General features: G+C 33.8%; 1 protein-coding gene across 5 annotated transcripts in view; it reads right to left on the bottom strand.

The window, feature by feature from the left end:
• Positions 1 to 13,884, bottom strand: part of GMDS (GDP-mannose 4,6-dehydratase) — a 607,022-nt gene that overhangs the window by 385,506 nt on the left and 207,632 nt on the right. For 3 of the 5 annotated variants that reach the window (XM_025041522.1, XM_025041523.1, XM_025041524.1), the window contains exon 5: positions 409 to 498. The exons of the other annotated variants lie outside the window; for them this stretch is intronic. In XM_025041522.1, coding sequence (XP_024897290.1) covers positions 409 to 498 — 90 coding nt within the window. The remainder of the gene's footprint in view (positions 1 to 408; positions 499 to 13,884) is intronic. 5 annotated transcript variants of the gene reach the window in all.

Genomic DNA, 13,884 nt, shown 5'->3' with positions numbered 1-13,884 from the left:
CATGCCAGGCAATATTAACTAGGTCCTAGAATCTTAGGTGAGTGATTGTCAAACTGTGTTCCTAGAGGTGTTTCAGGCATTTTTCAAACAGCTGAGTTGAATTTCATTTTAAATTGTATTGAAAACTATATGCAAAGTCACATGTAAATTATACTAACATTTAAAATAGTGGCAGCTACCGAAATATGTACCTAGGCTATCAAATTAAATTCATTTTTATTTAGACTTCAGAATAAAGCTTCTCTTGTCATTTTTATATGTATATGGACTAATTAGTGTGGATACAAATTACAAAAGGACAGAACTTTTGTCTCTTCCTCATGATAACTATTTGTTGGATAAACAGACTGTTCTGTGCTATAATTTTCAAAATTCAAAACATAAAAACTTAGTGGAAAATGGTGAAACCTGTAGAGCACTGGCAGCAGTAAAGGTGAAACCCCTCTTCAGAGACCCTCCTGTAGCGCAGGTTACAGAAACATTCCACAGAAAGCAGAGCTGCAACACACAGAAAAATTTTCACTCCAAAGGTGAAAAATAAGAATATAAAAGATTTTCTAAGATAAGCACATTTGAAATATTCAAAGAGGTAAAATAAGGAAGCCACCAATAAAAAAAAAACGGTAGATTTTAAAGAAAGCACTAAACAGAAATTCCAAAATAGTTAGTAAAATAATAATTAAAGGTGTGAATGGATAAGATGAGAAATAGACAAAACTATTCAAAAACTAGCAATACCACCATTCAAGAGTGCAGGCAAAATTAAGACATTTTCAGACAAAAGTAGGAGTTTATAACACAACTTCACTGAAACTACCACTAAAGGACCTACTTTAACAAGAAGAAACTTAAACTCAAAAAATAGGAACAGGATGCAAGAAGTAAGGGTGAGTAAATAAATTGGTAAACATATGGATAAATCTAAACAATTGCAAGTTATATTAAAAAAAACAATAATAATTATTAATTCAGAAGATCTGCAAACAGAGCAGTATTAAATTACTGGACAATAATTGGAGCATGGGAAGCAGCATATTACACTTAAAATGTTCTGAGTAGGCAGTGAAAACTATTAATTAGGTTTAGACTTTATAAAGTATATGCCTTAAAACTGAGCATAACAGCAAAAAGGATACAAATGAGAAGTATAACTTCTAAACCAGCAACTGAAGAAAAATAAAAATTTGAAACTAACGTAGGCCAAGAATCGAAAAAAGAAGCAAAAAGGTACAAAACACATTAATGACATTGAAATAAGCAACTATATATCAGTAATAACAATAAATGAAACATTAAATTCTCGATAAAAGTGATAAACAATAAAACTGAAGTTACAAAAAGGAAATGCCTAATTATGTTTTATAAGTACATGCTGCAAACAAAAAGACAATGAATGAAATGGTTGAAAATATAAGGAACAGAAAAAGAAATCCCAGCTACTTTAAAAAAGAAAGGTGTTTCGGTAATATTAATCCTTTTTTGCTTTCACTCAGAATCATCAGCCATCAAAAAGATATGAACATCATAAACAAGGAAAAACAGATAAATCCACAGTGATAGTGAGAGATTTTAAAACTTTGTGAGATTGTAATCTTCAATACAATTATTTAGGAAAAAAAGACAAATGAGCTTAACAACTCAATTGAAGAAGAAACAGAAAAAGTACCCAAAGAAAGTAGAAGATATTAAAATTGATTGTTTTAATTTTGAAAAGAAATCTAATTTGTTTCCATTTGTATTCACATATTGCTAAACCTACAAACTAAGGTCTTAAAAAAAAAGATTGGAAGAATTCAAAAACTATCAGCTCTGTAAATCTGATGGGGTGAGGAGTGTGTGAGAGGGAGGGATATTTAATGAGTGCTTATTAAATGGCCAGGATAAAATGGTCATTTAAGGAGCTTAGAGCCTACTGAAAATATTTAGAACTCTTAAAGCATGTGTATGTGCACATACAAATGCAGACACACACATACACGAGGATTTCTTTTTGTATCTGAAAAAATGTCAAGTGTTTATTTAACTTTATACAAGCTGTTATTAGCCAAGTAAATTCAACTAACATATCACATGAGTAATGACTATGCTGGCTTAAAAGAAAGTACTTTCTATCTTGTACCTTAACCTTTGGATCTATAAATGAATGAATGAATGAATGATCATTCAAAATGAATAAAGATGCATTCCATGTAGCCAGTTGCCAGATAAAGATGTTTTCTGGCAATGTGAAAATACATTTCAAAGTGAACTTAGTATTTGGAAAGTGAAAAACAAAAAGATGGGCAAGTTCATTTTTTAATCCTAACAAAGCTATGCTGAAAATAATGCTTGCTTGAATGAATAACCATCTCTGTAAAGAAGATTTTACTAGTCACATGTTAAATTATCAAGTCTCCCTTATTCTAAAATGCTATGTTTAAAAAAAAGTTTTTAAACTATGTGGTCCTTAGAATTTTTGACATAAAATAACTTTTAAAATTAATTTTAAAATTGCTTTGCACATTTTGCTCAAGTTTTTTTTCTTTTTTAATGTAAAAGGTTTAACCCTCAGAACAATCAATTTAAGTTCAATTAGCACCGCTTAGCTGCCCAAAACAAAACAGTGCTCAAAAGGCAAAGCAAGGTCTAAGGATGAGGACCAGGTCTTGGGCCACGGATTCCTTGGGCTTTCTTCTGGCTATGTGGCTCTCTATCTCGGAGTGCAAAAAACCTCCCAACTTCTCTCAATTCAAACTCAGAAGGCCTTGGTTCCCAAGCACACACCTTCACTCCGCATTCATTAGGCTCCATTAGCTCCTTTGCCGATAGCTGGCATCATTTTTCTAGCCCTAATCCAAACATCTTCAGTATGCATTGTGAGTTTATGAAGAGGATAATAAGGACTTTTTCAAACACAAAGTCATTCGAAAAGACCTTTGCAATTTATACATGAAACATAAAAAGGTTAAATATTAATGTGTAGACAATTTTTTCTTGGTAAATGAGAATATGCTATTCAAAACCACCAGCATCTGGAGTAGTCATTTTTGTTTTCTACAACATTGGTAGAAACTTATTGTGGAAGTCAGTTTTGTTCTTTGTATGATTTGTACATGTTATCAGAAAAAATGTTTTATTTTAGCATTAATATTTCCTAAACTGCTCATAACTACTCAGTATTTCCTAGGAATTCTTCAGAAGGATCGGTTTTGATGATGCTTATGAATACATTGCAAGTGAACTTAATAGATCCAGTGTTGGTGGATGATGCAGTCAACTACCTGACCACCAGATTAAGTGGGATGTTAGTACATATTAGTCAAGTCTAAATTAGTTACTTATAAAATGGATAGTAACATCTTCATTAATTTATTGAATGTGGATGAAATCAAGAACTAGCAAATTAGTCAATAAATTTTTCCAATGAAGACTATGGACCATATAAGAAATGACAGTAATAAAGTCAAAGAAAAACAGATCAAAAATGAACAACGGCCCTAGAAACTATGGAATACACATTAACAAAAATGTAAGCAAAAACATCATGGTAAACTAGGAGCTGAAACCAGAGAATATAGTATAAATCAAGAGAATTTATTCTAAAATGACTTCATGAGATGATCCTTGTAGGTCCTTCTGAAGTTGAGGCGTTCTGGCTTAATGAAAAGAAGAACAGCGTTTGTGAGGAAAACGTAGGGCACTGGGCAAGGCTGAGGCAGGACTGGGCGAATGTTGAGCAAGGAATTTATCTAGGTCAGCTCTGCTGTGTGGAGAGAACAAGTGAAGGTGAAGGGAGGAACAAAAGGCAGACTATACAGGGAGATTAACAGGTAGAAAGCTCTGAAGTGCAGGGTTTTTTTTTTCTTCTCCTTTGATTTCTAGTATTCTCAAAAGGGAGCTTAGGTGATTTTTCTAAGGTGGAGATTGAAAAAGATGATTCTACTTGGATAGATAAGATATGCAGACATAGAGGGGGTTATTCTGTTAGGCACTGGAATAAGAATGATCAACATAATAAGTATATTTCACATATTAGTACAAACCAAAAACAGCATTTACTGACATCAGAACAAAATAAAAGAGGCAAATAAAAGAGGATTCTTCCAGAAACAAATGTAAGGAAATCAGAGGACAGCAGAGTAGATGATAGTTATTGGAAAATAAGGTAAATGGCATGTCATAATACAGACTTAACAAGTCATAAAGTTATGTTTCATAAAGTTTATGAAACGTACTTTTTATTAAAAACGGATTTTATAAGTGAAAAGTGAAAACTTCAGGAAATTATCTGCATAATCAAATTGGCTTTCTGTAGTGATAACAACTAAATGAACTTATTACCGCCGCAGTGTCCTTTTCTTCTACACTTTTGGACTCAGAAAAATTCTAGTCTCTATACTTCTTTAAGTGAAGGTTCTTAAAAACTTTGAATATTTAAGGAAAACATAGAATTACTGGCAAAAAAAAAAAAAAAATACCTCTTAAAGACAGCTACTAAAAAGGGCCCAGTTAAAGAGGTCTGACTGGTAAAACAGTATCTTACATATTTTAATAAGTTCTGCTGTAGATCTCTATTTTAGCTTCCCTTAACAAATATTTTTAAATATAAAAAGACTACTTTCATTCAAACAGAGTCTCATTCAGGTTAGTATAATTTGTTCAGCATGTGACATAGATATTGGATATAAAACACCCTTATAAGTGAAAAGCGGCACAGACAAGAGAGTAACTTAAGTTAAAATTTTATGTTTCAAGTTCTTAGTGGAGAAAAGGTACACATATTTTTAAATTCTAAATCATTTACCCTCTGCAATTATCTCTTCTACCAGAACTCCAAAATCAATTTGACTGGACTTTCATTTATGCTTTAAATAGGAAAAAAAAATGACACATTTCCAAATTTAATTAACCAAAACAAAAATTCCTAGGACACCCCATGTAATTCTGAGTGGACTAAACAATACATCTTAGTAGCCCAGGACAAAAGGTCATTTGGAAGGGATGTGCCTTTAAGGGTTTACAAAGGCTTGGTCTTTAGTCCTGTAATAAAAGAGGAAGCACATCTCAGAAAGGAAGGATGCCCACTTTAAATAAGGAAATGGGTTTGCAGGATGCACACATGCTGCTTTCTATTAATGATAAGCACAATCTACAAAAAGAGCCTCAAACTGCTTTAACTTTCATGTGGAATACCTGCAGAGAATGCCTAACATAAACAAAATGACAAGTAATAAGTCCACTTACCATTTTATTAAATGATTTATGTATTCATAATAGAGGCTAGTAAATACTGATTACTATATTCCAGTTAAGAGCTGTAATTACTGATGTGATGACTGTATGCCAGGATCAACGCCAATAATCTTTTGGAAGAGAAGCATACTTTAGAGGTTTATGAGGATAATTATGCAGGATAAGATGGCTTTGCTGTGAGATTTTTTTTTTAACCAAAGGAAATAATAAGGCAGAGATTTCTTGAGATCTTTACCATACGATTTTAAAAAATACTTTATTGTAATGTTTAATACATGTAAAGCATTTTGTTAAAGTTTGATCTCCTTTAAGACACAAAATAACTCCAATCAATATTCTAACAAATACTAATTTAAATTTAATTTTGGCTATCACCTTTAGACTTCTTCCATCTCTTTGTCTTCCTCCCCATACCCTACCCTAATCAGATATTTTTCAACTACAATAAAATTAATTACAATCCTTATTTAATTACTCAGCTGATGACTGCCCAATTTGTCGACTCGCCCCGTCTCTGATACCCTCATATTCCTTCTCATCATCTACTGATAATCCTTGGGGCTTTTGCTGTTTCTTAGCACCTCAACTAAGAATCATGCAAAAGCAGATAAATTACCTACCTAGCAAAAACTCATTACAAGTTGTCCAAAAAACTGATGATTTCCAAGAACTGTCCTGATGATGAAGAGAGACCAGATTACAAATTGCACCTTCAATTCAGCCCAATCTCTCTATACAATGTGAGTGGCGAATTTTATAAAACTGGAAAACACAACTTGCTCATTCTACAAGACTTATGTCAAGATCACATAACAGTCTGAATAAGTAGATGCCTGAGGTTCCACATGTTATCCCATCTAGAATTTTGACATCAAAATATTTCAAAGAAATATTTTAAATAAGTTACTTTAATTTCAGCATGATTTTAATTTTTGTGTCACTTTAAATTACATATTGGGGTATAGAGGAGACAGCATAAAATACTATTTTCCATGCTTCAGAGGTCCCTTCAGGATTTTAATCTGGTCCTGGTCAAACCTCTATTAAAAAACAGATTGCATGTATTTTATCTACCTGTTTAGCTGTGTTTCTCCCGCATGAGATAACAAGTATCATAAAGACAGTCCAGGCAGGTGGACAGGTTAAAGGAGGAAGGAAATGGGATGCTCACAAAGGGACCATGACAAACTCTAAGTCATTCCAATTGCACTTTCTGTACACCAGGCAAGACCTCCCCATTACTGTTGGCTACTGTCCATCTCCTCCACAAGAGTCTGTTTTTGTGGTCTGGATTTTTTTTAAATATGATTTCAAAGTAGAGAGTGAACAAGAATAAATATATTCCCAAATACTTCTTAAAGTATTTGTGAGGATGGTATGTGGGAATACCTGTGTCAAATTTGTGAAGTGTGAAAGCTGAGAAAAAGATGACTAAGGCAGTTTAATTTGGTCCTTGTAAAGCACCTAAATGATATGTTGCTGTATTTTTAATATGAAAACATTTATGGAAGCTTTATTTGTAATAGCCGAAAACTAAAAATAGTTCAGGTGTCCAACAGGTGAATGACTAAAAAGAACATGGTATTTTGTACAATGGACTACTATTCAGCAGTAAACAGGGACCATTATTGATACATACAACCATATAAACAAATCCCCAAAATATTACAAGTAAAGGAAGCCAGACACAAAAGAATAAACATTATTTGACTCCATTTATGTGAAGTTCTGGAACAGGTAAATCTATGGTGAAAGAAAAATCAGAATAGATGTTGTCTCTGGGGAGATGGAGGAGGGACTGACTGAAAAAGAGCATAAGGTGATATTTCATATTTCCATAGGCTTTGGGTCATTGTATATAAATTTGACATAACAAATTTTGAAACTCAAACACATGAAATGTATGGTAAAATATATGTTAGTAACCTACTCTGAATTATAAAAAAGTAAGATGGGTTGATGAGAATAGGTGGAAAAACGGATAGACCAGTCTCAATGTGGCTTCTTCTTTAAATTCTTAGTTATGGGGATTATGTTCAGTTAGTCTTCAGGCAGTACTCAGTGTTGGTTGTTCTGTAATTTAGTTGTAATTTTGATGTGGTCATGGGAGGAAGAGAACACAGTGTTTACCTAGTCTGCCATCTTGACCCTTTGCTGTTCTCCTTTCAGTATCTGAGAACTTGTAGAGAGAGGTTAAGAGAGGACACACAACTTCAAATGTTGCCCCAATCTCTCTTTTACATGGACTTGGCTCCATATATAAAATGCATATACAATGCTTTCTTATCTAAAATTTCCCCAAGGATATGAAGCAAGCAGAGTTTGTACAATAGACTTGACCACAATAAGTCTCAAAGGCCCTAATACTCTCCAGGGATCGATGACATGTGTGCAGAGAAGAATTTTTATAAGACTCACTGTAACAGTTCCCTTGGAACCATTACTTTCTGATGGAGAAAGTAATAGATATTTTGTAAAAGTAGCACATTTGCCAAAATACGTATTGGCGCCAAACGAGGCAGTGTGCATTAGACAAACATAGTAAAACTGTTGTAAAGTGTTTCACTAAAATGTGGATATACTTCAGGTCAAAACATATTACTTGAAAATGGTGATATATAGCCCACGTTTCACTAAAATGTGAAGGCCTAGAACAAGAGTATTAGCCTTGTGACTCAATACCAATACAATAACAAGGCTTTTCTCCAATTCTTTTATTATAAATGAAATCAATTTACTGTGTCAACTCTCTCACACATAAAAAATGATATTATCTTCAATACTGGGGTCACAAATTCAAAAGCCTACAGGGGCAAGCATATAACGTAAATAAGCGATGCAGGCCAGGTGTGGGCTGTGGTAAGCTCATGCAGTACTTCTCAAACTTTCATGCACATAAAGGAATCACTTTAAGTGCACATCCTCATGCAGTAGTTCCGGGATGGTGCCCAAGATCTGCATTTCTAAGAAGCTTCTTGAGAAACAATGAATGAGAGCTCTTTTCCCTTTCTGCTATTTTATCTCAAATGATGATCCCCACACAGGAATACAGCCAGGGTCAGTGTTGACCAGATTCTCAAAAGAAGCTGGAAATGCATTCATTCAACAAATATGCCAACCATGTCTATGTTCCAGGTATTCTAGGCAATGAAGATATAGCAGTGAGCCAGACAGATACAGAAGTATACCCTCAGAGTTAACTTGACAATAGTAGAGAAGCACTTAACATGATAAATAAATAAAATATATAAGCTAGTGACAAGTGCTCAGGAAAGAAGATGAAGTGAAAGAAGGATGATGTGTGTATATGTGTAAGGGAGGGGGGTGCAGAGTTTTGGAGATGGTGACCAGGGATGGTCTCACTGAGAACATGGCATTTGAGACCCTTGAAGAAGATGTAGAAGAAAGTTATGAGGATAACTGGGGTAAGAATAAAGCCAAGCTGTGAAAAGGAGTTAAAGCATTCCTCATGTGTTAAACTGGACTGGTAGGGAGGCCAGGTGGCTGAGAAGCAAAGTGAGCATGAGAAAGATTGGTAGATCATCTTAAAACCTAAATGCTTTACATGGTATCTTCCAATTTTTAAATGCTAAAAACTAGTCATATACTTAGAAAATATTCAGCCCGTAGTCATCACTTTCTGGCCTCTATAGTTTTAAGACTTTAAAAATACAATTCACATTTTAATAAAATGCTTTCCGATAAAAAAAAAAAAAAATAGGTATTTTTATCTTTACCTAATTTCTTTTAAACGCTTCAAGTATATTGAAAATATATAATTTTATAATCAGAACTTATTTTTGAAAATATGTGCATGCAAAGATCCACATAGAACAGGTGCAGAAGTATGGATCTTTCTATATCTAAGGATGGAATAAAATCTTAGCAAAAGATAATATTCAGTTGTCCTTCATCTATGAATTTGCTCTGCTTCTTCATCTGTAAGATATGAATTTCCTCTAGTTCATCATCTGTAAGATATATACTGTGAATTGCTTTTCTCGTGGTAGTTATAGGTTTGTACGGGAGACATACATCCATTCCCCAGTCTCTTTGTAATAAACGTCAAGCATTTGAAAGGAGAGCGGCCCAGGTCAAGGATGCCTTAAGAGACAGTAAATCTAATTTGCCTTTTATCTTTCTGATACAGAATCCTATAAAATTGGATATCTTAGAGCAAAATCTATAACCTTTCTCTGGTAAGTCTATAGAGTCTATATTCTAATCTCATTCTTGGTACTATCTTACTTTGCTATCTATATTTTCCAATTGTCTCATTTTCCCCTTACCAACCCTAAATTTATTTTCTCTTGGCATATTGTATGTATGATCACACTCCTTAAGTTTCCTTAAATCCTTTTCTAAAATTCTGGAATCCATTCATTCATTAAATATTTATTAAGTAAAAGGTATTGTTTTAGGTGCTCTGCATACATCAGAAAACAAAACAGAAAAAGATTCCTGTCCTTAAGGAGCTAACAAAAGTAAAAATATATATATAGACAAACAAGAAAGCAGTAACTAGTCCACAAAAAGTCTGATTTAACCAACAATATAATTAGTAGTAAGATCTCCACTCATCTTTGTAAAATTGCTAACATACTGCGAGTGGAAGTGTCTTCCACAAGGTCACAGTAAAAACAGTATCAACATTTGGAATATAATCCATCTTGACAGACACAAAACAGTTCCTCTTACTAATTTGCTATATAACTCACTGACTCCTAGAAGAAGAGAATGCAGAAAAAATTGTAACACAAATTTGGGCTTTTTCAAATTTCATTTCCAAAAATTCTAAATTAAAAATCATAAAAATGAAAGTAAAATAAATAAAACCTATGTAACATGTGGTTAAACTAAGTCAGTGGTATTTATTCAAAGGAAAGACTATATTAAATCTTGTAGTAAGTTGAATAAATAATCATGCAAGAAAAAGAAGATTGAGGGCTTTGCAATTCAAATCATTTCCATTCCTGGTTTATTTTAAATTTTTTTCATTTGTAATTTAGGCCAAGCCATACTACCAATGGAATAATTGTATAATCATTACATTAATGATTCATTAATTTATAATAATTGCTGAAAGAAACCATAAACCCAATCATGTGGTTAACAGTAAAGCACGAAGTGAGAAGTCCCCCAAGTATCATGTTATACTGCTCTTAAATTGATAAACTAGAGCAATATTTATTCCCCTCAAAAATTATCATTTTTTATGATCCATTTATTCAAAATGTCCAGAAAAGGCAAATCGAGAGAGACAGAAAGTACATTAGCAGTAGCCAGGGTGTTGAGGGGTTAGAAGAGAAATGAAGAATAACAGCTAACAGGTATGGGGTTTCTTTTGAGGGTGATGACAATGTTCTAAAATTGATTGAGATAACGGTTACGAAACTCTGTGAATATACTAAAAACAATAGAATTTTATACTTTAAATGGGTGAATTGTATGGAATGTGAATTATATTTCAATTAAAGCTGTTAGTAAAAATATACCTACCATTCTTATCTCAGGGCTGCATTTGGTCCATAGGCCATAGTTTGTCAACCACAGCAACAGTTCTCAAAGTGTTGTCTGGGAATCCCTGAGGGTGCCCAAGACACTTCAAAGGGGCTGCAAAGTCAAACGTTTTATCATAAAATACTAAGATGTTATTTTTCTCTTTCATTCTTGTATTCTCATATGTATACAATGAAGTTTTCCAGGGGCTACATGACATATGATATCGATACACAAAATGCAGAGGCAGATATGAGAATCCAAACAATTCTTCTTCCTGCCTGAAATGTGAGCATAATGCTCAAGGTGAAGCAACTACTATGAGACCATCAGGAAGAAAGTCCAAGTTAAGGATAGTTGAGAGGAAAACAGAAGCTACCACCCCTGACAACATTGTGGAATGGCTATACTATCTCTAGTCTCCTTCTTTAAGCTTCCTACTACATGAGAAAAATCAATTTCCTTACGCTGTTTTTCAAGATTCTATAACTGGCAGCTGAATAAAATTCTTTATGTTTACAGTACCACATGTCTCCAAAATTCATATATAAAACACTGTCTTCTCTCGGCTAGCCTCATACAGGTTATTCACTGTGCAGGGTAGACCTCCTTGCTGTTTCACATTGAGGCCTATCCTGCAACTGTTCTCCCCTTATGCACAAGTTTTCTTTCCTTGGTGCTTTTGAGTGCTTTGTTTGATCTGCATGGATATTCTTTCCCTCATCTTTCAAAGTTCAAAGCTCATCCATTCTCCAAGGCCAACCTAACTAATGAGTCACCTCCTTAAAAAATATGTCTCCCTTTATTTCCCAAAGAATCACCCACTATTCTTAGCTCCCACATCTGTTCCTCAAATGGTACTTAACATTTTCTATTTTATTCATTTCTGTCATATTTACTGCAGAACTTTGAACTAAATAAAAACTAAAATTTGTCAATTTTATTAATGGTACTCCCTATTATCAAGTTCTTTAGGAAATAGAAAACACCATAGCATAGAGCAAAAAAGTATTCAAAAAACCCTCACTATGAGTCATCTCATGTCTTAGGCCAGTCTGGTCTAATGGAGTGTCTCGGCCTTCAATTTATTGTGCTATTAAGAGTTAAAAGACAGTGATCTCCTTTCACCCAACTTTAATTTAATATAAGTATTTGTGTACCTAATGAAAATCAACTCAACACTTAACTCCCTTTTAAAGTCAATGAAGGAAATTAGGGAGACTTAATTAAATGGTGAATAAAGCACTTTCAAGGAGGATTTATGACCCTTCGGAGTAAAGTATTTAAGATAACAAGGTGTTGATAAATTAGGTTTTGGCTAGATAAAAATCTAAGCATATCAGTATAACAGATTATGAAGTTGTCTTTTTAAGTGGACATCCCAGGAACAAATAGCTTATTGATTCTTTAATATGTTTGCTAACTGGGAACAAAATCATTGCTTTTCAGTGTCTTTTTGCTGAACATCAGGTTGGTTAGCTATTACTACCTAGAAATCCAAGCAATGTTCATCCAACATGGGGAGGTCTGTCTCAAGGATCCCTTAGTACTTCTGTTCTAGGTTCTATACTATATATACTAGTAATGGAGATATTCCTGGCATTATCCATTATATTTGTCTATTCCAAATAAGCAGGACTCCAGGCGAAATGCCAAGAGAGTTTAAAACAACAGGATCATATATGCTGATTAATGATAATTCTTTTCCTATAAATGTCAGGAAGTAAATATAGGATATACTGAGGGCAAGCAGTTAACCTCATGAAGAGTATTCTATAGGAAAAATAAACCTTAAAAAGGGTAAAAAAAAAAAAACTGCTTTTCAGAAAGATTTCAGAGCCTTTGATATGCTAATATATCCTGTGAAACTAGCAAGGTAAGCAAATTAATATAGCCACAAATCACTAAAGGGCATTTTGAGCCATAAAATATACTTTCAGAAGTAAGGTTTGAAATAAATACCCCCTAGATGCCTCAATTTTTACTTCTCGTCTATCTGGAATTATTTTCTGGAGGCAGAAAGATATTGAGGTAAAAACATGCATGCTTGAGATTAAAACAAAACAAAACAAAAAAATCCTCAGTAGCATCATGATTATCAACATTTCTCTAATAAAAGGTAGCTCTACTTACAGTTCAAACTGTCTAGTTACCAATAATTAGTAAGCTTGGAGCTCTCACATTAATTGATCTTGCCACTCCCAATTACTTTCAATACATACATTCTGAGAGCTGTTATTTGTAAAAAGAAAAGAAGGTAGGAAAAAGATGAAAATCTGAATGGAGATTTATAAATGGTCCAAAAAGTAGGTAAACCATATTAACTTCCTACTCTGTAAAATTAGTCAAAAAGCTATGTTATGCTGAAGCAACAAAAGCCTTCAAATAAAACATTCCCACTGAAATATGTTCATCATTCACAAGTCAGGTTTTGCTCATCCTACACCCCCATGGACAAAGAAGCTGCATCCTGACACATGTTTCCATAATAATGGGTGGGGCAGCAAAAGAAACTTGGGGAAGTCAGAAAACAAATAAGCCAAGAGGTTGAATCCTATCTTGTACCTAGAACAAAAAAAAAACAAATAGCTATGACAGCATCATTGTTCAACTACATTTTAAAGAAATTTCTACAAATTAAGCTGTGATGTGACAAAGTGCCCGGATTCCCTGAAGAAGAGAATCTGATTCTCTTGGGATTTGGTTCTGCTGCTCTCTAGTGTTTACAAACACTAGAGCTGGTCTTCCCTTAACACTAAGGTCTAAAAGTTGCTAACTTGCACATTATTTCTAAATAAAATAGCCTAAAATGAAGACAAAAAGATAACAAGTAAATGAAGACAGGAAAGCAGGGAAAAGACAGAAAGCAGGGGTAGGGGGAGTGGCAGAAAAAAAGCTACTATAAGCAGTACAACAGTGATTTAGAAAAATAAATGCTTTAACCTCTCCTTGCCAAAATATATCTATAGATTACCTGCCTTGGTAAACCGTACTTTTAAAGTTAACCTTGAACCTTGAAATAAAAAGAAGGGAAAACCTGGCTCACCAAAGAACCCCTCATAAATTAAAGCCCGAGTTGGGCTCTGAGACTTTTCATTGAAGACCAACCCTCTTTCCACCCCCATCTCCTGACACAATGCTGTTTTTGTCCCC

Source organism: Pteropus alecto, unplaced genomic scaffold, assembly GCF_000325575.1.
Source record: "Pteropus alecto unplaced genomic scaffold, ASM32557v1 scaffold389, whole genome shotgun sequence".
In the NCBI taxonomy this organism is placed as follows: Eukaryota; Metazoa; Chordata; class Mammalia; order Chiroptera; family Pteropodidae; genus Pteropus; species Pteropus alecto.
This window is presented reverse-complemented; position numbering and strand designations above follow the sequence as displayed.